Source organism: Eretmochelys imbricata, chromosome 8, assembly GCF_965152235.1.
Source record: "Eretmochelys imbricata isolate rEreImb1 chromosome 8, rEreImb1.hap1, whole genome shotgun sequence".
Taxonomy (NCBI): domain Eukaryota; kingdom Metazoa; phylum Chordata; order Testudines; family Cheloniidae; genus Eretmochelys; species Eretmochelys imbricata.
The window spans coordinates 104518550-104545530 of record NC_135579.1 but is presented as its reverse complement, the minus strand read 5'-3'; the positions used below and the strand labels follow the sequence as shown (position 1 = coordinate 104545530).

Below are 26981 nucleotides of genomic sequence, written 5' to 3'. Positions count from 1 at the left end.
TGCGAAGATGAAAGGAACCTCTCCTGGAGAAGTGTATGCTATAAACCCTGGCATCATACAGTAACATTCACCAGGCAGTTATTCCAGACAACATCTAGTACACCACTGAGAGGAGCAAACAGGTGATTGTGAAACTTCCACCGTTCGTCTGAGTGATTGTCAGGATAAAATGAAATCCAGAGTAGTATTTAAAATTCTCAGCGTGGTAATTAGTGTGACTGTTCACGTGACAGACTATAACTGATTGAACAGAAGAGCCAGGCTAAGAACATTTGACATTTCTAGTTGACTGGAATACCCATTTAACATGACAGCCAATAAAACTTTTAAGCTCCATGCTAGAGCAGCCCTTTTCAAAGACACCTGTACAGAAATGCCAACATACCAAGAGCGCAATTTTACAAATTTTAAGGGATGAGCAAAGCAGCTATAACCAGTTTCTCAAATTCTCCACCTTAACTTTGACTACCTAAACCTTTCAACAGATTTAGAATAAAACCAAAATAAGTGCACATTGCTTATTGATTTATTTATTTTACAATCATTCTTCCTACACTGCCTCTTCTAAGTCAGAAAGGAAAGACAGGTGTGTGGGTCCCAGTTGTTGTTGTTGTCCCAGATACCTGGAGGTATCTGAACCCAGAGATCTCATATGAAAGAGTGAGGCCTGATATGCTGAAGTAATGAGTTTTAACAATGACCAGTTCATTTTCAGTACTTTGCCTATAAGATTGTAGCATATTCTCCTAGGGGAAAACAGTGGAAGAGCCATCCCTTAGGTTTTTAAAAGCAGATTGCATAAAGCACTAAAAGTGCACTTATAGGGAAGAATCTTACACTAATCCTCAGGGAGATCTCGGAGGACTTATCTCTCTAATTCCCAGGACTCTACGGTAATGTCAGTGTTCTACTTTCACACAGCTTCTCATTTTCAGAACATTTTACAAATACTAACTGATCACTCTTCAACACCTCTGTAAGATAGTTATTATTGCCATTATACAGATAGAGAAAGAGGCAGAGGTTAAATTACTTTTCCCAGGTCAGTGGCAAAGGTTAGATTAAAATCATGGGTCCCAGTCCTGTGTTTAGTCTAAGATTTAAAAACATTGTTTGACAAAGAAGCAGGTGAAATGAAAATCTAGGCATTACAGTTGCACATGCTCAGTTGTAGCTTGGACAAACTTAAATCATTTCCAGTTTAACTGGATATAGCTACTGATGTTATGGAAACACAGGATGGAGCGACTTGCAAACGAGTTTCTTCTATTAAAATCTACTAACCACTCAGACAAGGCTGGTGGAAGTTCAACAAAGAGTGGAACTTTTATAGCTTTTAAGTATTACTGGTCTCTGTAGAAAGACGGAATTACAGGCTCTCTCTTGAGTGTCAGGTTAATACCCTACATCAGGGGTGGGCAAACTACGGCCCGCAGGCCACATCTGGCCCACGGGACCATCCTGCCCAGCCCCTGAGCTCCCAGCCGGGGAGTCTCGCCTCCGGCCCCTCCTTCCGCTATTCTACTCCCCCACAGACATGCCGCCGTGCAGGCAGCACGGCTTGCACCCACCCACCTCCCAGGCTTTCAAAAAAGTCTGACTCCTGCTCTGAGTGGCCTGGTACGGGTAAGGGGGGAGGGCAGTCAGGGATGCAGGTCCTGAAAGGGGGTGGTCAGGGACAAGGAGTGGGGGAGGGAGGGAGGGATAGATGGGTCAGGGGTCCCAGTGGGCCTGTCAGGGGCTGGGGGTGTGGATAGGGGTTGGGGCAGTCAGGGGACAGGGAACAGGGGGGTTGGATAGGGTGTTGGGTCCCAGGGGGGCAGTCAGAGGACAAGGAGCAGGGGGGGTTGGGTGGGTCAGGGTTCTGAGGGGGGCAGTCAGGTGGCAGATAAGGGGTGGGGGCCAGGCTGTTTGGGGATACACAGCCTTCCCTACCCAGCCCTCCATACCGTTTTGTAACCCTGATGTGGCCCTCGGGCCAAAAAGTTTGCCCACCCCTGCCCTACATCCTTGCTGGCCAGAGACTGACAGCAAGAGCAGCCTAGGACAACAAATTACAGAGGCTATATGCAGTACTTATTGTACTGGATAACAAGTGCATTTAACTTTGTTTTGGTATTACTTACCTGAAGGTGGAAGCTTATCTGAATTATGTATTTATGTTCCAGTAGTGCCCAAAGTGTGTTAGGTGTTGTACAGACATAAGGGAAAACAAAGTCCCTACCCCAATGGGCTTACAATCTAAAACAACAAAGAGGTAGGGTGAGGGGAAAGAATACAATATAAAAGCAAAGTTGTCAAGGAGATGACTGGCAATTTTGTTATTTCTATGGGGTTTTTTTATTAGATAAAAACCAGAACTACTCATCTATATACCCATTATTAGTTGGCTATTTCCTCATTTGGAAACCTCAATTTTGTTTCTCTGGAGTCTGGACTTTGACCAAGAAATTTGGACATTGACCAAGAAATAACTGACTACCCCTGGTGTAGGGGTTCAAAAATGGTGAAAGTTCAGAATGAATAAAAATCTATACAACTTCAACATCCACGAAGATGACAAAACCTTCCCAGGAATACTTCTGACCTCAAAACAAAAAGATTAAGAGAGACAGCAGCCTCACACGTGAAAGATTCTCAGTTTCGTAATAGCAACACTTCTGCCTAATATGCAGGGGGGCATTCACCTCTGGTGGAGTAAATACATCACCATTGTTTATTAAAATTAAAGAACAGTATCAAGATATGACTTGTTTAACTTCTTCCCCCATTCTAAATTATTTAAACTGAAAATTTAAAGATATAGAAAATCATGGCCAAGTAGTGACTAGCAATTTTGAGTGTGTAAATTTTTGGTACCCAGCTTGACACCTTAAAGAGAGCATATTTTCAGAGGATGGAAAGGTGGCATTCTAAAGATCAGATCCCTTTTAGGTCATTTCTTAAAATCTTGTCTAACTTTTCCATAATTTCTGTTGTTTACCCTTTGGTAATTTACTCAGTTTGGACATAAAAGTGACTAGCTTAATTTTCCGATTTTTACACACTAACACAAAGCCATAGTGTTTTGCTTCCCAACAGTGCAGGGGAAGTTTTAATGTAAAATTGTTTAAAATTAATGGAAATGCTTCTTTATTAGGATCTGTAAGTAATTTTTAGCCCAAACCCAGCATTTTGGATGTAAACTACTTGGAAAGCAAGTCCCTTTTAGAGTCCTATCACTGACACAAGTAAAGGGCAGAAGAGGCTACCATGAATAGACTGCTGAAATTCCGATGAAGTGAGCTGTAGCTCATGAAAGCTCATGCTCAAATAAATTGGTTAGTCTCTAAGGTGCCACAAGTACTCCTTTTCTTTTTGCGAATACAGATTAACACGGCTGTTACTCTGAAACCTGAAATTCTAGTAAATGTTAAGTCCAAATAATTTTCCAGACACTTAATCTATAAATTAAGACAACCTTACAGATGAATACTGGGGTACATTCTCCACCATCAACACTGACAAACACCAGAGTAGCTGAAGAGGAGCACTACACACATCTATACATCCCAAACCTTTTGAACTGTTCCCAGAGCTCACCACATGCATTACTAGGAAAGAGCTGTGAACTGGAAGAGCAAGAACACCTAGCACCCTATTTTAAACAGTGGTATGGAATTCAGGTCTTGTATGGTGTAAATTCTGGTGTGCACTAGTGTGCCATGCACTAACCGGCCTGTGGAGACCCTGCTAGCACTGAATCATAGAATCATATGACTGGAAGGGACCTCAAGAGGTCTTCTAGTCCAGTCCCCTGCACTCAAGGCAGGACGATGTATTACCTAGACCAGAGGTGGGCAAACTATGGCCCGCGGGCCACATCTGGCCTGTGGGACCATCCTGCCTGCACTTGAGCTCCCAGGCAGGGAGGCTAGCCCCCGCCCAGCCACTGTCCCCCCTCCCCTGCAGCCTCAGCTCACCATGCTGCCAGCGCTCTGAGCAGCGTGGCTACGAGCTCCTCCCGGGCAGCGTGGCAGGCTCCGGCCAGGCAGCACGGCTGCCAGTCCTGCTGCTCTGAGTGGCATGGTAAAGGGGGTGGGGAGGTTGGTTAAGGGGTAGGGGGTCCCAGGGGGCAGTCAGAGGACGGTTGTATTGGATGGGTTGGGGGTTCGGGGGGCGGGCATGCAGTCAGGGGATGGGGAATGGGGCTGTTGGGACAGGTGTGGGAATCCTGAGGGGCCTGTCGGGGGACAGGGGGTGGATAGGGGTCAGGGCAGTCAGTGGACAAGAACCTGGGGGGGAGAGGGGGAAGGAGGAGTTTGGATGGCTCAGAGGTTCTGAGGGGGGGGCAGTCAGGGGGCGGGAAGTGGGAGGGGGCCAGGCTGTTTGGGGAGATACAGCCTTCCCTACCTGGCCCTGCATACCATTTTGAAACCCCGATGTGGCCCTCAGGCCAAAAAGTTTGCCCACCCCTGATCTAGACCATCCCTGACAGGTGATTGTCTAACATGCTCTTAAAAACCTCCCATGACATTGCTCTAAGAGTTCCCTAGTGTGTGTTAATGTAGTCCCCCATTTTAAACTCTTCTGAAATGTATTCATGTTGGGAAACTTTTAGTGTGCACCAGCAGGGTCCACATGATCTAGTTAGTGTGTGACACGAACACTCTAGAATTTACACCCCCCCCTCATGTGGGCTAAGAATATGTCTTCACTAGCAATGTTACACTTTAATGTGGCCGTCTAGTTGTGTCACCAGAGCTGGGAGTGTGTTCTCCTAGCACTGTAAAAAAACCCACCTCCACGAGGGGAACAGTTCTACAGTGCCACTTCCCAGTGCTGAAACTTGCAGCGCTAGGGGGGGTTTTCATACCCTTGAGTGAGAAAGTTGCAGCGCTGTAAAGTGGCAGTGTGGACAAGGCCTAAAGCGTTCTGTAGAGAAGCCCTCAGCATTAACTTTCAGTTCACAGCTCTCACATAGCAGGGCTAGTGTTTGCACTTTGGTAACGCAGCTGATGGTCTGGACATTGTTTCTGGGCATGCCCAGTTAGCTCCCACGGCGCTCTTAAAATGTAAAAGCAACCATACCTTGTATGATGGTGATGAAATTACAGCAGACCTAGCCAAAAACTGCCAGCAGCACACTCTACATCAAGACAGACAGACTTCCAAGAGCATTCCCATTAACGTACAAGGGGACTTAGCTCAACATGCAAAGACCATACAAGTGATTGAGTACTCTTCAAGTGTTCAGAGCTGTATAATATGAATAGAAGAGCTCTCATGGTACTTAAATTATAGAAAGAAACATTAGTTGGAAAAGGTCCAATTCTCTCCCCAACCCAACCCCTTACCTCTTTGGGAGAGGTGAGAACTGAGCCACTCGCCAGTACCGCTGGTTTGGTTACAGACACCGGACTGGTAAAGGCAGAGTCACGGCTGGAGGAAAGCGAGCCTGGTTTATGTTCACTTCTGTTAGCTTTCCATGGACTTGGCTATATTGAAGAGAACACAGTACACTAGACAGTAATGGTATGGTACAAGAATGGGTTGCTTGCAAGTGGTAAAAAAAATCATAAAGCAACAAATTGACTTAACAAGGTGTCTGATTAATTGAACAAATTATCGTCTCCTGCTCCAAAAATGGTCTCAAATCCCCCTCTCATCTTAATCCTGAAAATCCCCCATTCCTGCCCTGCTGAACCACCCAGTCCACATCAATACCCTGTAACTGCTTCACAGCTATCACTGTTCTAGCAAAGGATTGGTTGGGACTATTATGAACATCACTAGTTGGAGGAGTCACCATGGAGAGATGCCATGTATCCCACAACTGTTCCCAGCACAGGAAGTGAGAGACCATAATAAAACTCAAATTTCTTACACAGTGCTAAATACCACCACCAAATGTCTTGCATCACTCAACAGGAGCTTCCTCTGGCCCAGGGGAAGAAGCTCTAAGACATGAATGCAAGACAGCAATTCCCCATGTTGCAAGGAAGATACTCTTAATCCCCATGGAAGGGTAAAGGAACAAAACAATTTGACTGCACCCTGTTGTTTAACAAGACACAGAAATCAATGGATATACTAAAAATCCAGACACGAAGCCCCAAAACTTACCGAATGAGAAGCCAGGTGACTGGAGTACAAAAGCACATAAACCAGCCCATTTTCTAAGCCAATCCACATGTAACTACTCAGAGTGGGGCAACTTCACCCAACTAGTATCCACCATCAGGATATATCTGCATCTATTATTTGGTGGCCAAGCAATAATGGCAGTTGCAGAAAGCTGCCTCATGATAAAGGTCTTCTACTTGGAAAAGTTTTATCTTGGACCTCTCAGCCACCAAGGACAAACTGTGCAACAACAATCCCAAAATGAGAGGTATGGCACCAGGCAGCACAGGAACAAGAGAGATGAGGAATATATTTTTTTTTAATTTTACAGTTTCATTTTAACTATTCTGTATTTCTGATATCAATGCTCATCCAGGATGTATCTGGGATTTAAATTAAATGACTCTAAAATGGATAACGTACTTTGCAGAAAAGGACAGCAGAGGCCACTGTTTCTCCATATTTCCTCATTTGTTACTTTGGTGTATTTTTCTTCCTTCTTATATTGTGCTGACTCCTCTCCCTTGCTCCCCCACAGGTAAAAATCAAATCCCTCTTCCCATTCCCTAATCAGAAGGGACATGATGCTGGAGGTGGACAGCCATCGACATGCGACTCAAAACTGAGGAGAGAAGAATGGGCTGGCACACTGAGGCCCGCAGCCCCACTATACTTTTGACTTTTACAATGTCCAGCTACATTAGCAGCCCCACAAAGAAGGGCAGGAAGGAGATTTTTCAAGGAGCCACCAGTAGTTTTATTTGCTATGCAGCGGTATGCTTGCCATGAGTCAGGGGAAGCTGCATCAACATGAGGTCCTGCACCTTCCATCTCCTACTTGATCACATCCTCTGCTTTTGGCTCCGCCCGTCATTGACTAGTCTGATGTCTCCCCCACAGGTTAGAAAACTGATTTAGATTGTAAACTTCCTGGGGTACAGATTGTGCCTTCATTCCTGAATAACCAGTGTCCTTCTTGCACTACCACTTAATTTACAGTAATCTCTTAAATAGGAATCTCAGAAAACGGCAGTCACCTCAAAATGTCAATTTTTGCTCAAGAACCAGAAGGCACAATTCTCCAGTTTGTATTGACGATGAGGAGTTTCTGTGTGGAAGACCATAAGCAGATTCACATTATATAGAACACTCATCCCCCACCCCAAAAAAACTCAACACTGGTGAAATGGATTTCCACCTTTTTCACAGCTTATATTTCAAATCGAGTTCCTGTCAAACTCTCAAAAGCCAAATGTAAATGGTCACAGCACCCCACTGGTGAGGCACAACACTAAATTTGGGGTGTGGGTGTTCGACTGTAAGCTCCTGGGGACAGATATCATATTTGTGTTTTGAGTTTGTACAGCGCTAAGCAAAACGAAAAGCCATAGTTGTAGACCAAGACCCAGGCACTACAATAATAGAAATACTTGGAATGCTCACAATGACACTGAGACCCATTGATGCCAACAGGTTCATTGTTCTTTACAAGCAACTGTCTCAGACCTGACAAACTCACTACATCTAATATACCACTTTCACAGTATTTATTAATGAAGGGTAGCATGTGAGGTCTGCACTAAAAGCTCTTAATTTATCAATACTCACTGCAAGATGTGTACACAGGTAATATTTAAGGAATAACCTAACTGTATTGAAAACTATGCCTTATGGTCCCGGAGTAAAAAAGTCTGTCACCAGAGAATGATGTGTTTTGGTGATGGCCCATTCAAGCAGAAGTTGTCCTCACCAGTCTCTGGTCAGCTGGTGATGTAATGCAAGGTTCAACTGTCTACCTTTGTCCCATCCCAGAACAGTTGGAAAACTATCAAAGCCAACTGCAATCAATCAAAATCACTTGGCGGTAAAAAGGAACAGTGTAACAGACAGGGGATCACCGGACTGTGAATAAAGACAAAAAGACAGATTCACTATATCAAAGGGTGGAGAAAGATGCACTGAATCCATTCGCTGAGGAGACATATTGTTGAGCAGGGAGCGTTCAGTGGAAGATTGGATTCTGGTTCCTGGGAAACCAGTCAGCTCTGCAACAGACTGAACGATGTGGGGGAAAAGTACTTTATTAGATAGAAAAGGTAACTATTAAATGTAGACTCTAGTTTGAATTTTATGATTTTGTTTTGTATTGGAAACAGTTTCCATCACACACTCTTTTCTAGTGGAATTTATACTCTCTCATACTAAACCAAAAGAAGGTTTATAGAAGTGTTCAATGCTGTGTGTTACACAGGAGCTGAGATTTAAGGTAAAGCAGGTAAACTGGGGTACATTGTTCCTTTGGGAGCAGAGAATCGGGATTTCCATGAGTAGCCAGCGTCAAGGGCAGGACACCACAGAAGAACATTTCAAGGGGGCTGGGGTGCACATTTTGTTAACCTGCAAGCCAAAGGCGGGACTGCCCTAGCTCAGAGTGTGCTTGAGTGGCTGACAGGCCAGCAGTGTTAGGGAACTGACACCCAGCTACCAGAGGCGAGACTCCCTCTCACTGGAGGCAGGAGGTAACAAGGTGACTCTCAATCCTGGGTACCCTGAACACTCATTTTTGCATCATTCTGCACAGACTATTATGGCTGTCCCCTGCTGAGACAGGATGCTCAGAGACTGCTAATGATTATTCATATGGCTTCCACCAACAGGCAGTTCAGACAGAAACCCAAAGAAAAATCCTTCTGGCTAGTTTTGGGGGGTAGGTGGGGTGGGAGAAGGTGTAAGTGTAGAGCAAGCAGTCTAATGATTAGAAGGTCAACAGAGGCAGGACTTCTGGGTTATGTTTATAGGCATGACACCAAAGCCTTGTCTACACTATGTGGGCTACACCACATCTATGCTGCTGTATGCCATAATGTAGATGCATATCACACTGACAGATAGGGTTTTTGCCCTTATTCTAGGAACTACACCTCCCTGAGCAGTGGTCAGTTGACCTCACTATATCCACCCCATGGTTTAAGGCCAGCATAGCTGCGATGCTCAGGGATGTGAATTTTTCACTCCCCTAAGCAATGTAGTTATGTTGATCTACATTTTTTAGGGTAGACCAGGTCTAACACAGTTCAACCATGGGCAATTAATCTGTCAGTTTATCCACCTGAGAAATAGGAACCTGTGGTACTCATTACAAGAAGATGTTGTGAAGGCCAAACTATAACGGGGTTCAAAAAAGAATTCGGTAAGTTCATGGGAGGATAGATCCATCAATGGCTATTAGCCAAGATGGTCAAGGATGCAACCTCATGTTCTGGGTGTCCCTAGCCTCTGACTGCCAGAAGGTGAGAGTAGATGACAGGGGATGGATCACTTCATGATTACCTGTTCTGTTCATTCCCTCTAAAACACCTGCCATTGGCCAGTGTTGGAAGGATATTGGGTTAGATGGATCATTGGCCTGACCCAGTTTGGCCATTCTTAAGTCAGAATAAACTCCTTTCAGTGCCACTGAGCGTATTTTAACACCGTTTAGCGCTGCTATAGCATTTTTCATTCCGTTGTGCCAGGGGTAGCTTTTTTAGTCATACAGCTCTACAGAGCCTTATGGCTATAACCCACCCGCCTGCCTGCATCTTTGAAAAAACAGTTACTGAACAGGATCGTAACCGCTGTTCTTTGAGATGTGTTGCACACGTTCATTCCATTCTTGGTGTCAGTGTGCCCAGCATACGGCTGTCAGAAACATTTCCCCTCAGCAGTACCCATGGGGCGGCTCAAGCTCCCGCTGCTGCCCTGTACCACTGTGTGCAGATATAAAGGGCAGAGCTGTCCCCAGGGCCCCTCACTTCCTTCTTGCTGGAACTCCAATGCAGAGGAGCACAAGAGGGTGGGCTATGGAATGGACATGCACAACAGGCTAGTAACTGTTTTCTTCTTTGCGTGACTGCACATGTGCATTCTACTCTTGGTGACTCAAGCCATAAGAACAGGAGGTGGGACAGGAGTCTATTTCAACAAAGACTGAAGAACAACTTGTTCAACTCTAGCATTGTCTCTGGAGTCTTAAGCCATAACATAGCGGGAGGCAAACATGTGGACAGAGGACCAGGTTGCCACTCTACTAGTGTCCGCAATTGGAACTTGTGCCAAAGGCTGCTGAGGCCAACTGCAACTGTCTTGAATGAGCTGAGACTCTGTCAAGTGGAGTGACATTAGCCAAGTCATAACACATGCGTATACAGGATGCAACTCAGAAAGAAATTCTCTGGGTAGAGACCGAATGGCTTCTTACTCTGTCTCCCATTGCTATGAACAGATGGGAGGATTTATAGAAGAGCCTGGTTCTGTCCAGGTAAAGTGCTAAGGCTCTCCTGATCTCTAAGGTATGCAAACGCTGTTCATCCCTGTTCGTATGTAGCTTTGGGTAAAATACGGTCAAATTGTCTGATATGGAAAGAAGAAACCACCTTTGAGACAAACTTTGGATGAGGATGCAGGTGAACTTTGTCCTTAACAAAGATCTTGCATGGATGCCCCAAAATTAATGCCTGTGGCTCCCCTACTCTTCTGGGAGAGGTAATCACCACCAAAAATGCCACCTTCATTGATAGATGCAGCAGAGAGGAGATAGCCAATAACTCAAATGGGGAACTCGTAAGTCTTTGCAATACTAAGTTTAGATCCCAGGGGGAACTAAGTCTTGCACCTGAGGGTATAATTTGAATAAGCTTTTTTTTTTTTTAAATGGACATCATTGGTAGAGCCCTGCACGGATACATTTGTATCTGCATCCGATCCGCAAAAAATGATCCACAGCTATAAAGCAGATATCCACAGATTTGCAGGGATTTAGACATAAAATTTGGATCTGCATCCATCCACAGTCGGAAAAATGGCGAGCAGATGCGGATATCTGCAGATATAAAGCTGATATCCACAGATTTGCAGGGCTCTCGTCATTGGAGAAAATAGAGCAACTGTCCACTTTAGAGTGAAATGGTGAAACCAACCACCAACCCTTGGTGTTTTAGGTATAATAAGTAATCCAGAACATGTTGATCTTCCATACTGCTGAGACCAGATGGAAAATTTTTTTCCATTTATAGAGGTGCATAGCTCTTGTAGAAGGCCTTCTATTATTTAATAGGATCTCTTGAAAGTCTTTTGAGCAGGCCTGCTCTCTCGTACCTAGCCATGAAGCATCCATGCGGTTAAGTGAAGGACTGTAGGCTCAGGTGGAGTAGGTGACTGACCCTAGGACAGTGGTTTTCAAACTTTAGGCTGCACACCCCTTTCCAAATAACGTAGTCTACCACATACCCATCTGAGATAGGCAGGTGACGTGTGGGGGAGGGGATGCCACGCAGGGTCATTGTGAACTCATTGGGTCAGAGACCATCTTTTATACATGTTTATACAATGCCTAACATGATGGGGCTCTGATCCCCAACCTGGGACCTATATGCATTACCACCATAGAAACAGCAAATGATTTCTAAACTGGCTAAATAACTTTAGACATTCCTCTGAATACTATAGGAATAAGGCAAGGAGTACACTATTAGCCAATTAACCCATATCTTTGGCCAAAGAAGTCAATTTAGGCACAAAATCACCCACGCTGACATACCCTACTGCAATTTTAAGGAAGATCTAGGATTCACGGAATGGAAAGGAAAACTGGGATGTCAAAAATGAGCATTTTGACAAGTAGGTTTAGTTGTCCAGTTTATGTACCAGAATCACACTGCTACTTTACTTCAGTCAAAACAATTGCTTCATTTCCCCAAGTGCTCTTCTAAAACTCCATTTATCAAGGGTATAATACAACTAGTTTATGAACCTATTAGGCCATATCACATCAGGATCACAACACTAACAAAACCCAGAAAGGTTGGGATTTTCAAGTGCCTAAAGGAGCTAGGTGTTCAAACCCACTGAAATTCCATGTGATTTGGACACAACTTTCCATTAGGCCCCTATGAAAATCTGAGCATAAGATACCATTTTCTAGGCACAATGAAAAGAAGCTCAGCTTCTGGATAAACATCCAGTCAGTAAAGCCCGATTAAACTGTGCTATAGTCTCACAAGGAGAAAGACTCATCACTTAGGACATTTAGAACTAGGCAAAACAAATGCACTGGAGACTATACTGCAGGGAACCACCACATTCTGGAAGGGGGAACTAGATAACTGATTAGCTTTTAATCTTCAATATCTGTGATTCTATGCAATAATGCACTACTGCAGGATGCAGTCATAATATTTACATGCACTTAGGTACTGAAAACACGGATTTCAATCTCATGATTTACAAATCTTAAGAGTAAATTTGTATAGCTCCATAACTTGCAAACCCCACAATATATCATTGCTTGCATACAGCGCTAGCAGTTATACATTTCTGCATTAAATAAAAGATCACTGTGCAATGAACAAGCAGCAACACAATCTAGTTGTTAAAAAGGCTCTGAAGTCGAAGGCTGAATAGCTAAAACCTGTTCAATACACCAAGTCATTGCAGCTACAGGCAACCCAACCATATCCCTAAGTCACCCAAACCGGAAGCTCTCTGAACACCAGAAACTCCATCTTGTTTGAACTGTCATGGGTGATTCCACATGTGGGCTGACTGCCTAATAATTTCTGATACTACAGGTAAGGAATTCTTTACAAATGGAATTTTATAAATAGTTGTGATTCTTACAAAGCCGGCCTGTCAGGCCAGCACTAGTGTGCTACCCCAAAACAAGCCGTAAGACCAGAATTTTTTAGAATTGAAAAGTGATAGTCATTCTAATCATGAAGGTTCTCTCTGGTGTCTGTGGGAGAGGAGGGACCAGCTGAATTTTAAAGAGGACCTAGAAAGGTAAGAATTGTGTTCATGCCTTCTGCTCCTTTACAAATCTCTGAAAGGGGTTTTTAAGAAGAGTTTTTTTTTTTTATTGTATTTCATAAAGTTTTAAAAAAAAATCTGCTCTTCTGTATCAGTGGAACTCTTCTTGGAAGATACACAGCTAGAATGGAACTTCTCAACCAGGACCGATAATCTTTTAAAGATCTTTTCTTCCAAGTGTTTATCAAGCATTTTAATTAATGAGGCGTTACCAGCCAAAAAAAATAAGCAAAACAAAGCTCTAAAAATTATGAATAAAAATCATTTCCATGATTATGTTTCACTTCTCTGATACTATTTGGAATGTCATAATCCTACAAGTTCCCCAGGTATCTCTATACCAGCCTTCAGGAAAAACAGTCAATATAAAACAATCCCAATATAAAACAATCAAGCAGAAACTGAAACCTTGAAAAACCTTTTCACCTTTTTGTGTGTAACATAAAGAAGCTAAAGTGCAAAACCCTATATTTCTTTTGTAGGTTACCTTTAAGGCTCAACTACTATGCTGAAGGATCATGTTAAAACATGACTCAGTCTGGTCTTTGAAGACCGGTCCAAACTGTATTTTAACCATGTTAATTAATCATATTTCAACTTTGTACAGATTTACAAGACTGTCATATGAACAACTCATTCACTCTTCTCTGTTACTAGTACTTTTTCTACATAAGGGAGAGAATGCCCCTTCAATACACTTTAGTAACTCCATTGGAAGCCCTTGTACCTTAGATGGAGGAGCTGCAGGTTTAGGAACCAGATTTTTGTAGACACTTGGGACAATTGTGGTGGTCTTGTTGCCATTTGCAAGGTGAGGAACTGGTGACGTAAATGCAGCTGAGAAGGCGGCAGCAGGATCCTCTTTTGAAACCTTTTTGATGACCAGCATCTTGGTAGGTTGTTTGGCACTAGGGGGGTTTTCTACAAAAACAGAGGGGAACAAGACCTCAAAAAATAATTAGTATCTCAGTAATTCCACAAAAGTTGACTCTACCTCAGCTCCAATTCGACCTCTTAGAGTCTCAGATGCTGAGAGAGTCTCATGTTGCTGCTGCTAACAGCTCCTGAATTCAAGTGAAGAGGATATCAGACAAAGATGATAAAGTCCAACATTTTGTAGGCTCCTCCTGATTTTGAAAAAAACTGCCTATGACGACATCGGCCTGAGACTTTAACAGCCTCTCAGACTTTGCTGAAAGAGGAAACCAGCATGGGTAATCATAGTTAAGTTCTGAATAACTACTGAGTAATTTTAGGTTAATTCATTAACAAAAATATTTAGTGAAACTCATGCTTTAAAGGTTCAATGTTTTGCAACCTGCAACCATTAACACCACATTCTGGTGGAGCGAACAGAAGGTCTCAGTACACTTTCTTGAAAACTGTAATGTAAACCGCTAAGTGTTCAAACAGCTGTTTACTGCTGCAAATCTCGTATTACATTTGGGTGGGCCAGTAAAGATCTGAACCAAACACTCAAGAGATTAAAATTACATCTAGTACAACATGTTGCTGAATGTTTTAGGATACAGCTAATAAATAACTGGTTCACAATTCTAACCCACCCCAAATTAAACTCTCTAGTTAGAGTTACAGGTTCCAACTAGTGATTAAAGAAGCATTTTCAGGCACTGATAAACAGGCACTGCATTTGTGTCAGTCTAGCTTTTTCAGTGGTGGGAACAAAAATGTCATGTATAGTATCCAGGAATTTAGAACTATTTTCTTTTTAATTAATTTGAAAAAAGAAGCCAAACCACAAGAACACAGCCTTGTATATTTGTACAGTATTGCTGCATATCCAGTATAAATATCACCTCAGTAACACTTAAAATCAGGGAGCTGTGCTCCCTCTAGTCCTCTCAACCCTATTCTGCACTTCTGATTCTGCATTTAGCAATGCAGTGCCAAGTATTTTCATGATCATTTCATTCCAACACTCCACACCCATAAGCTTAGAGAAGCTGTGATCTTCCCATGGAATTAGCAACAATTATAGACAAGTGATATTCCTGTACGTAGTGTGTGCCATTAGCAGGAAATGGAAGAGAAGATTCTCATAACAGCAGCAAGTGCAGCTCTAAGTATCAGAAAACAGATTCTCTCTCTCCTCAAACAAGAAAGGAATGAAGGGAGAGAAAGAGGTAGCTGCCTACTTCAGTTTAATCTTCCTTTAAGATCTTCCCTTATGTGAAAAACTAGAGTTTCAATATATTGTTCAATTCTTCTGCTTTACAAGTGGTCATCTGTTTTCTATACAGAGATATAAACTTCTCTACATACCCCACACTCCAGAAGGTGTCCCTAAAGGTTTGCTCTGGTTATTCTGTTTTCCAGCTTCTGGATTCAAAGATGGCTGTAAAAACATAATCCAGTTGGACACATTAGAAGATTGCACATACTACTATTTATCAGAAGTAGTATTACCATAGTATCTAGGAGCCATAGTCATGGACCAGGACCCTTTTGTACGAAGTGCTGTGCAAACAGAACGAAAAGACAGTCCCTAGCCCAAAGAGCTTTACTTTCCCTCCCCTTCAGAATGTGTTGGGAATAGAGCAATCAAAGATAGAACTCCTATTTAAAGAGTTTCTAATGTGTAATTAAGAAAGTGAGAGATTCTATAATTTGATATTAATCAGTGGCTCAAGGCACCATGTCATATCCAGGACCCAATTCCTCATAACTGTACTCACTTTCATATATTTTGTATTTGATATTTAGGCATTAACAGTTTTACCAATATTACACTGACACCAGATGTATATAATCTCTGTGGTGAAGATGAATTATATATTTACAGGCATAAAAACTAAAAGCTCAATTTAAGTTACGTTAAAATAAGTTCCAAGAGTCAAAATTTTAGGCTGTTATTTCACCTGAAGGATGCAGCCCTTTGTAACTCTACCTTTGATTGAGGGTCAAATCCTAAATATTACAATAGTTGAGAAATGAGTTGGGGGAGGAAAGGAAGTAAAAACAAGGTACCCGATAAGACACCCCGTCCATTCATCTATCCCTCTCTCTTCCCCTCTTTTCACAATAAACTGGAAATTCAAAATCACCAACTCTCCTGCTCTTTTTGATAGATTTTTTATGCATTGGCTACTATGCCAACTAGAAGACAAGCCTCCAGTCGTGAACTTCTGGAAAAGCTAGCACTCCTGGTTTAAAAGCTGGAAGAAATTACCATCCAATCTTAATATGAGTACCAACTCAGACCCAAAATATTGCCCAAATATTTTTAATCTCTTATCTATCAGTTTTAATGCTTCATTTTACCAGGTCTTGTCAGTTTTACACTAGGAAGCTGTGTGAGGCTGCCTGATGTGCCCAACGCACACAGGAGTGCCCCAAAATTGGTCTTTATGGTTCAAGTCTTCCAAAAGAAATGTTGCCCCTTTTTCCAAATATATGTGCTTACAGTTACTATATTCTCAGTCAAGATATGAACATACTTCTGTGTGACAAGTAGTTCAAACTGATTTTACCACTATCATTTCAGAGAGAGCATCACCAGCTGTATTGGATTTGGCTGATTGAACAAACTTGTGCATCACAACACTGATATAACAGATTTAAAATAACCTGGCAAAAAGTAATGACAACACGTCCAAAAAAACAACCCAATATATGAGGGCCTCAAGAATACAAGAAAAAATTAACATTCTGCAAGCACTGCTTGCAAGACCATTCCATTAAACCTGGAATGACCCCCGAAAATATGGGGTGGAATGCAACTCTAGATCCTTTCCACCAACCAATGCTAATACAAAGAAACCTAGAAAGCCATTTCTCACAGCTACCTCCAGTAGTGAGAAACCACACACTTACAAAGTCGTCTTCCTCAAACTGCAGCTTCTCTTTTTCTTCTCTCTTCTCTTCTCTGGCCTCAACAGGCACCTTTTCTTGAAAGGCAGAGTTCTTCCGAGAGTGAAAGTTGCCATTCCAATGGCGATGGACTCCAGTTCCTCCACCACCACGCTGGTTCATACCATCATGGCCCCGTGAGGGACCATGCCAGCCAGGCTGATTGCCAGAAAGCCCAACATGAGCTCCTTTAGAAACACCGGAATCTACAGAATCATGGCGGAGCAGGGAAGGCTGATGCCAGCAGTCTAAACAAAAGAAGGTAAGTATGCAAATAAAAGTAATACAGCAAGAAGAAACCAGGAATGTCCTGATATTTCTGGTGTTGGTCAATGCTCTCTAAATAACTATTAGGCTAACCTTGCCTCAGTTAGGAGAGACTGTCCGTATGCATAAGTAAAACAGTCAAACTGCAGAAAAATTTAAAAGCCACATACAACTTCCACAGAAACCCCAGGAACATGGAGAGATGGCACATAGGGAGAAGTGTTAGGACAAGTGGCTTTGTGTGTTATAGGGGATGTGGTTTTGCAAAGTTACTTTATATTCCAAAGGTATACATTCTGGTTAGATCTGCGTTCAATATTTGGATATAGAGTGAGGTCTGATCCTCTACTCACCTCCCGCAGTTCTGAGGGGGCCATTATTGAAAAATCCATCAGAAGAGTTGTGTCGTCTACGGCTCACACCAAAGCGGCCCTCACCCCGCGAAAGATGCTCTCCATGTTTCTCAAAGGTGGCTGCAGGGGACTACAGAACCAGATTAAGTGATTTAGGTCACCCAAAGAGCCTGCTTGACAAGAAATGATGGCTTGTATGAAAATAAAAAGACATTCTCTGCATTAGCTTTCAGTAATTACAGCAACAAGCTGGCTATGTGTTGCTTAGCTGACAAATATGGAAATATTTAAGTGAACTCCACAAAAACAGCACATGTGACTGCACATATCACCCTACATAGCATCAAAAGGATGCTCATTCATCAGCTTTACTAGCAGTCTTTGAAGTCACATGCAACACCCTGAAGAGTTCGTTTAAGGAATCTTACCAATTTCCCTACAGTTACCTTTCCTATTTTGAAAAGGTTCTAGAGTCATATCAAGGTTCTGCACATTTCGAAATTATTTTTGTCTCCTCTGGTTTAAACATGAAGCTGAAAGCAGTTTTCTTACCAAACTGTTTTCCCTCCATTAATCTGATTTGCTATTACAAGGTGCTCTAAACTACTAGTGCCATGCATAAGCAATGCAAGTGTTTGCTTGAGGTCCCACGCAGACTTTACACCTTTGAACCAGCCAGATCTACCCCTCAGATCCTGCTGTCAGAGGGTGAGAAATCACAACCCAATTCCCCCCAATTTTGGGATTTCATATACAAGCAACTCTAAATGGGAACTAGAAAATTCTGAGATGGGAACCAATGGCTTGTTATTGGTGCGTTGCTCAGGAGTGCAACATTATTTTGAAGAGAAAAAGAATTATGCTGAACTTGTATATAATTATGAAGAGGCAGGTAGTCCAATTTTCAGTGCTACCAACTTTGGTAGTATCTCTTTAAATAATTCCCCATTATGAGATCTCAATGCAGACTGAAGTTAACATGATTTATTTACTTCCAGGTTTGTGCACACTAAGGAAAACAACCCATCTCTCTGGAACAGAGGTGGTTAATTTGCAAAGAAAAATCAACAGAGGAAGAGTTTTTGCCTGTGTCTTAAAAAGCTTCACATAGGTATTCAAGAACACAAAGAACATTCCAAACCAGGTTGCAGGCATTCAAGCTGGACAAAATCCAGGGCCAAAACTTGCTTTAGGCATTAAAAGGTAATAGGCTTCTGGTTGGGTAATCTGAATGCAAGAGTTACCTTGGCTGACTGTGGCGTTGAGAAGTTAAGCCAGGCAGGAACAAAGTCATGCTGCGCCATTTAGGTCCAGTGTCTCCCTTCAATAAAGCGAGGCATCAAACCTCATGGCCAGGATCTACAAGTGGAAAAAAGAACAACTACATCTCCAGTCTGACAGCCCTTGCTGTAGAATTGTGTGGAATAATTGCACTGTAACATTTAGGCCCTCCCTAGTGAACAGAAAAAAAAAAGTAGCAATCTTTTGCTGGGCTTACATACAATTCTTACTAGAAAGCTGCCAACATGGTCTCCTGGGCCAGAATAGATAAGGCCTTTACAAGTCCCAAATACTTCCTGTTTACAGTATCAACTTTAGCAATGCGTCTATGAAATTCATGATGGGACTGGAGGTAGAAAGGAGACAGAGCAAACATGCAGTGCATAAAGACATGTGAAACAATTGAATTTACGGGCTTCCTTTTGCAAATGCTCATTGCCTTGCAGTATGGCCCTGTGTGCACTGTATGTTTTTCTTCAGAAAGTGGGAGGGTAAATATGGTAAAGACGTAAAGTTGCTAACAAGGGCACCAGAGAGATAAGAGTTCAAATTAGTCTCATAGGGCAAGCCTAACCTAACTACCCCTCAATCTTAAAACCGTCTTAAGGCCCCATTATTCTACGCACAGTCCACAACTGTAGTAGCTGACGTGATGAATTCCTGACAGTGACTGGAAAGCAAGAAGGACAAAAGTAGGACACAAGCTGGTGAGAAGGAAGACTTGAGTATCTGTAACTGCACTTTCATGAGCAGTAAGAGCTTTATGACAGATACTAGTAGCGGTATGTAGGTGAGGAATTCAAGTTTGTGAACCCACGGAAAAGTTAACTTTCCAAAGTGTGGTATGACTCCCACCTTCAAGTACCCTAGGAGTTATCATCCAACTGCTCATTCAGAACTAGAAGATTACATGGAGTATTGCATTTTGAGGGGGGTCCTCTTGGTTCCCTCCCTTTCCTCCTTATTTTCACCCTTTCATGGTGTTGTGCATGAGCCAAGATTTTGTATGTATATATAGAAAAAAAGATGTGTGATCAACTACCAGAGTTTGGCCTCTGCAGTCCAATTTTCTTCTCTATTTCTGTGCTTCACTCTGACCTTCAGGTTCCTTCCTTCTCCAGGATGCAGTTATGTCAGATCTGAGGCAATGGTGCGTCTCTAAGCAGAGCACGAGAAGCTGCACTTCGTGCTGACTGCACCCTTCACCCCCTCAACTGCTCATCTTAATTTCTCTCTCCACTCACACTACAAAAAAACCCTAAAAAGGTAATTTACATTTAAAAAAGCCACAGCCACGTTCACCTCATTAAATTTCCTCTTGTTGTGGTGCTATGTAACTCAGATTTTACATTACAAAAGCAGTTGTTGGGTCTGCATGACAACATTCAGAGCAACACCATGGTTAACAATGAACATACACACCCAAATCTGTGGGATTATTCATTGTCTGTAGCACATGAGTTTCAAAGCTTGGATGGGGGGGCGGGGAGTGGGAGGTGAAGTTATATAAAAATGTTTCTCCCAAATTCTGATATTAAATGGGAGACGTCTGCCTAAGCATATGCTCTTAAAATATAAACTTCATTTTCATCACATGTACAGTTGCTAAAAAATCCACGGTGCCAATGTTCTTAAAAATGAGCAATGTCTTGAAATACTCTTCACTTCATGTAACTTAAGTTCCCCTCCAAGAACCTAAACGCTACTTGATGTGAAGCTGAATGGCAGCCACAACTGTTTCTGTGTCTTTGCTGGTCACCATTTATGTGCTGAATAAGTAACACTGAAAAGAGCCAAGTCCAAAAGTACTCTCTTCTCTTTAAGCTTCTTCTAGACTGGGTGCTGCTTTTGAAAAGAGACAAATTATTCAACAAGAGTTTCTTGTTTTACTGCAGAGTTCACTTCTGGGTTATGGTCCTTCTCTTCCATCAAAAAAATGGTGGAATACAGGAACTGTAATCACTACAAAAGAAAAATGAACACCCATCAATAGAAGTAATAGAAATGTGCAATAACATATGTCCAAGTAGAAGAACACAAGGCAGAAGTGCAGCAAATTTATTGCAAGTGACCACAAAAATAAAAAAGCAGCAATTGGGTTTGAGATTTCTTGTCCAACTACAGAAAATCAGAATTTTTTGCAATGGTTACAATTTCCACCTAGTCATCCCATAACATTTATAGGTAACGGAGTTCCTCAGCTCTAACCTGGACATCATCTTTGTCCACCAGATCCCCAGAAACCTGCAGTGCTGCCCCACCCTCTTAACCATACTTGTGGTTATGAATGGGACACAACCACAGAGGCTGGGATCTCAAGTAACTGGTTCTTGTGCAGCATAAAAAAAAACAATAACCCTTACACTACACATCTGAGATTCAGACAAGTATTGACTCACCCTCCATCTACCAATACTGTGGCAGGGGCAGAAAAGGCTAATCACTCCACATGCCTCCTCCCTCTTGATGCCCTCAAGATACTTCTCAACTGCTCGAGTCCAGCCAGGAGGCTATTCCCTCTTGGTTCCCTGACAGCAGAGCCAGGCAGAGAGGCAGAAATCCCTTAACAGAAAGTGAGGCCTATCAAATAATCCCCCTTCATCAAGTTCAAGCTTCCTATCTGTGTACCTTAAACCCTTCCAACTCTGCCCCTTCCCTACTTACGTTCCCACATCAAGCCATCCTTTCAGCAATGCCAACCTTGAAAATCTATTTGCCTACTTATCCCACAAATATAGCTGTGCTTTCTTCCGTGCTGCCCTTCACGCACGGAATGCCCTTCATAAATTATCCTGTAAAACCACCTTCTCCCCTTCAAATCCCTCTTCAAGACTCACTACTGTAGTGAGACCTACAAGAAATCAGCCAACTAATGTTGACTAGGCTGCAGGACAGTTAGAGTTAGGGGATATCTTATTTAGAGATTGATCAAAACTGAATTCAGAACGACTCAGCAGTGCAACAATTAACTTATATGACTACATGACCTCACCATTACCCTTGTCTTTCCTTCTGCTTGCTTGTTTCAGTCTATCTTGAAGCAAGCAAGTATAAGCTCTTTGTGGTAGGGACATGTCCTTCTATTTGTTTATATGGAACCTAGCACAAGGAGACCCTGATCCTGACTGGAACCTTTGGGTTCCACAGCAATATAAATAATATCCATCTCTTCTTGCTTGGGATTCCCAAATCAGAGAATAAAAAGATGAGACAATAAAAGGAAATTTCAATCCACAAATTGAAAATTATCCATACACATGAACAGTTAGTCTAACAGGCCACCTGCCAGGATAACTGGGTAAAATCATCCCAAATGCTAAAAAGAACAGGAGCTATCTTTCACCAGGAACCCCAAGGTCACTGGGACAGTAGTAGTTAAGGATTAAACTTATGCTCAAATCTCTGGAACCGTAGCAACAAGAAATAAAAATCTCACAGAAGCTCCTCAAGGCATCAATCTAGATGAAATCAGCAACAGGATGGATACATTCATAAAACAGAAGCAACACTGATGATGACCTAATGGGAGCTTCCTGAACACCCTGCCCAGATGATCAACAGTAAAGTCACCCCAAAACAACAACAAAAATGCTGATGTACCAATAATTGTTGCTTATTATGAAGTGTAGCCTTATCAATCCTTCTGTCCATATACTTATACAAGATGAAGGTAAGGTATCAACTGCTTCAGAGAGAACAATTTTTCTCCCCACTCTTCTGCACCCAGCACTGGAACCAAGCTCACATGGTAGTGATCTGCTGAGACTGCTAACGCTCTACTCACCTCCCTAAAATAGTAATGTGAGGTAAATGGGAGGAAAGGTGACAAATTCTATGAAACTCAGATGTGATTCAACACCATTAATTACTTTATTTTGAAGAGCACATTTATTAAGAGGGTGAATTGTGTAGGAATCATTTCACTTATTGACTGAAACAAGGATTAATAGATAACACCTTCTAATGAGCTTTGATAATAAAATCACCCTGAATTGGAAGGGAAGTGGGAAAAAACAAAAACAAAAAAAACAGAACCATCCTCTGGATCTCATGAGCTGTAGCTCACGAAAGCTCATGCTCAAATAAATTGGTTAGTCTCTAAGGTGCCACAAGTACTCCTTTTCTTTTAGTGAAATTTATGTTATCCATTTATTTACATGGGGAGCTCTGAGACAAGGATCTTGCCTGGCTAGGTGCCTTGAAAGCCACCAAAGCATACCGGTTCATATTTCACAATAAAACTTTAAGTTACCTTTCAGGAGAAAAGCCAGTCAGCAGAAATTAACCAGAACCCTGATTCTTCTGCCACTAATGCAAGCCACTGAGCCTTAAAATAAAATAAAAAAACTAGACATGTTTAGCAAACAAAGGGGATGGATGCTGCAGCTGCAAAGCTCCATATGTCCACTGTAAGAAAGTTCTTGTGGAAGTTTCACAACCTGCCACCATCCAAGGCACCTATGATTAGGACAGTTCAGCATGCACTAAAGAATGAGCAATGGCTAACATGCATCTTGAGACAATACCATCTCTGAACTATCCCAGATTATAAAGCATGCCACGTATTTTTAGATCCAAATCAAAGCCTTACAAATCTGGTTTTATTCCACATTTATCTTAAATTATGGACTCCAGTAATACTGAATCAAAAAACTAAGGCTACAGAAAACTTTACACATATTAATGAAATGACCTTCACATCATGTCAACCTCCCTGCACACTATTTTCATGTTGCTGTATCCTCTGTTTTGAATCTATGTCAGTTTTTAAAGGGCCCTGTCTCAAAATTGAAATTTGAGGGATTAAGAACTACGCACAGGAGTTAAATCTCCCCTCTGAAGTGTCTCATGGCTTAATTTTGTGCTACAAAAGGAAGAGTGCCAAATTACATTTACCTACCTCATCAAGAAAAATCACAGCAATAAGGTACAAGGAATCTCACTTTCCGAAAGAACAGATGAGAGAGCAGGAGTCATTTAAGGATTTATTTACATTGCAAAACCAAAGTCTTCATTTAATATCCAGAGTTAAGATTCCTAAACGGCAATGTACATACCCATCACATTTACAAAACCCAGGCAAATCAATCATTAGAACATTAAATCTTGCTTTGTCTACATAAACACATTCTACCAACTCCAAAGATACCTATTTACTAAAACAACCTACCTCCTGGGCAAAAATAACTACCCTTTCATCAGTAACCTCAAAATGCAAGTCCCTTTTCACAAATTATATACTCCACAACACATTCAGATGCACGTTAATATTTGTCATCTGTATGTTCACAAGTCAGTCAACATACATAATTTTAAATTAACTAATCTCTCTTGTTGAGCTACATACACAACTAATCTTCACAAATTTTTTTACACATTACCAAAAAATATTTTAACTGACATTTCCTCATCACACAAAAACTCATTTAAGGTTATGCTAAATAACCTGTGCATTTCTTTATTCTTAAATAATATGCTTATTAAGTGAGCAGCTTCAGATATTGGATGTCCTTAACCATGTGATAGGCATGTCATTTAATTTGACGAGCCAAATGAGGTTGCTGGGGGGGGGGTTTATAATTGCACAAAGAAAAGGAGTACTAGTGGCACCTTAGAGACTAACCAATTTATTTGAGCATGAGCTAAGTGAGCTGTAGCTCACGAAAGCTTATGCTCAAATAAATTGGTTAGTCTCTAAGGTGCCACAAGTACTCCTTTTCTTTTTACTGTAAGGAGAGTGATCACTTAAGATGACAGGTTTCAGAGTAACAGCCGTGTTAGTCTGTATTCGCAAAAAGAGAGTTGTCACTTTGGATGGGCTATCACCAGCAGGAGAGTGAATTTGTGTGGGGGGGTGGAGGGTGAGAAAACCTGGATTTGTGCTGGAAATGGCCCAACTTGATCACTTTAGATAAGCTATTACCAGCAGGACAGTGGGGTGGGAGGAGGTATTGTTTCATATTCTCTGTGTGAATATAAAGTCTGCTGCAGTTTCCACGGTATGCATCCGATGAAGTGAGCTGTAGCTCACGAAAGCTCATGCTCAAATAAATTGGTTAGTCTCTAAGGTGCCACAAGTACTCCTTTTCTTTTGACTTAAGATGAGCTATTACCAGTGGGGGCGGGGGGGACCACCTTTTGTCATGATAATCAAGGTGGGCCATTTCCAGCAGTTAACAGGAAGTCTGAGGAACAGTGGGGGGGTGGGGGGGAATAGTTTTACTTTGTGTAATGACACATCCATTCCCAGTCTCTATTCAAGCCTAATTTAATTGTATCCAGTTTGCAAATTAATTTCAATTCAGCAGTCTCTCCTTGGAGTCTGTTTTTGAAGTCTTTTTGTTGTAATATTGCGACCTTTAGGTCTGTAAACGAGTGACCAGAGAGATTGAAGTGTTCTCTGACTGGTTTTTGAATGTTATAATTCTTGACATCTGATTTGTGTCCATTTATTCTTTTATGTAGAGACTGTCCAGTTTGACCAATGTACATGGCAGAGGGGCATTGCTGGCACATGATGGCATATATCACACTGGTAGATGTGCAGGTGAACGAGCCTCTGACAGTGTGGCAGATGTGATTAGGCCCTATGACGGTGTCCCCTGAATAGAGATGTGGGCACAGTCGGCAACGGGCTTTGCTGCAAGGATAGATTCCTGGATTAGTGGTTCTGTTGTGTGATGTGTGGTTGCTGGTGAGTATTTGCTTCAGGTTGGGGGGCTGTCTGTAGGCAAGGACTGGCCTGTCTCCCAAGATGTGTGAGAGTGATGGGTCATCCTTCAGGATAGGTTGTAGATCCTTGATGATGCGCTGGAGAGGTTTTAGTTGGGGGCTGAAGGTGGAGGCTAGTGGCATTCTGTTATTATCTTTGTTGGACCTGTCCTGTAGTAGGTGACTTCTGGGTACTCTTTTGGCTCTGTCAATTTGTTTCTTCACTTCAGCAGGTGGGTATTGTAGTTGTAAGAACGCTTGATAGGGATCTTGTAGGTGTTTGTCTCTGTCTGAGGGACTGGAGCAAATGTGGTTGTATCATAGAGCTTGGCTGTAGATGATGGATCGTGTGGTGTGGTCTGGGTTATTCATTTTTACACATTTATTTTTTCTTGTGTAGGTAAGTTTAAAAGTTTTTTTTTTTTTTTTAAATATAAATGGAAGGAACATGTTATCAGGTTTTTAAATTAAAAGGAGTGGTATTGACCAAGGTAGGGTAGGGTAGGGTAAGGAAACATTCCTGTTCATAGTTTAGATACAAAGTGTGTGTCCCCAAATAAATTCCATGTCCTATGAACACATGCTTTCACAGTTCACATATTTAGGGTTCTTACTGTACTAGGTCAAATATAGCAACACTATTGATTTACTCCTTTCAAAAATTGATATGAATGGAAATAAAAATGATCAGTTTGCAATAATTTCTTTTCTCTCTGTTGGGATATATAATCAGAGCCTAATATCTCCATACACAAACAGTGAGTGGGACTAAAAACTTCAGGATTACAAGCAGTACTAAAATAAAAAGAATCCTTGATTTTTATGAAGGAGACATGATAGGAAATGCAAGCATCTCTAATCAAGACCTAATCTTTCCAAATGTCCTGACAGATAAGGTTTGACAATGAGTCAAGAACTGAATCAATTCTGTCATTATCAAGTATCTTTACAGTTGGCTTTTAGAAGTAGGCTCTGATTTTAAATCCCTGATCATATCTCATTTATTGAGAAAAACTGTTGACATTACCCAAGGCACAGTTAAATCAGAAGGCTCTGCCTCCCCAAAGTCACTGTTGCATTTTGTCATTGAAGAAACTCTTTCACTTTAACTACATTTCAGGTCAAGCTACAAATTTAAAGTTATTAGTTCAAAGTCTGTGGTATGGTAACAGAATCAAACAATCAGATCTTTGGGGTAGAGACTATTTGTTATGCTAAAAGGTACTGGAGACTGCATTGAGCACAAAGCTCAGACTGGATGGAAGTGCATTCTTCAATTAACATATCAGTCAGGACAAGCCCCTCCCAGACAAAGGGGGTTGCAATCCTGCCCAGAGTGGGTGGTGTGGTTTGCCGAGTACTGTTTTCTCTAAGGGCACATGTTAGGGAAGCCAGAATATAGAGAACAAGAGCCAAGCAGCAGTCTGTGAGCATAGCGTATGACCATGTAAAAAGCTATAAAGTTTTTTGGGTCTGGTGTTGACTAAAAGCCTTGGGGCTGTAAAATAAATTCTTACTTTGTTTTGTTTCCTCTCACATTTGGAAAAG

At 41.9% G+C, this 26981-nt stretch overlaps 1 protein-coding gene across 5 annotated transcripts in view; it reads right to left on the bottom strand.

The window, feature by feature from the left end:
• GPBP1L1 (GC-rich promoter binding protein 1 like 1) overlaps nucleotides 1-26981 on the bottom strand; it is a 50969-nt gene that overhangs the window by 5837 nt on the left and 18151 nt on the right. For 2 of the 5 annotated variants that reach the window (XM_077824345.1, XM_077824343.1), the window contains exons 2-8: nucleotides 19765-20684; nucleotides 18686-18800; nucleotides 17442-17571; nucleotides 16786-17069; nucleotides 15235-15307; nucleotides 13679-13872; nucleotides 5337-5477 (exon numbers count right to left, since the gene is read on the bottom strand). In XM_077824345.1, coding sequence (XP_077680471.1) covers nucleotides 5337-5477; nucleotides 13679-13872; nucleotides 15235-15307; nucleotides 16786-17069; nucleotides 17442-17571; nucleotides 18686-18745 — 882 coding nt within the window. In that variant the 5' untranslated portion in view covers nucleotides 18746-18800; nucleotides 19765-20684. Of the gene's footprint in view, nucleotides 1-5336; nucleotides 5478-13678; nucleotides 13873-15234; nucleotides 15308-16785; nucleotides 17070-17441; nucleotides 17572-18685; nucleotides 18801-19764; nucleotides 20685-21121; nucleotides 21258-26981 lie in introns of those variants that run through there. The other 3 variants (XM_077824344.1, XM_077824346.1, XM_077824348.1) reach the window with 3 other exon arrangements.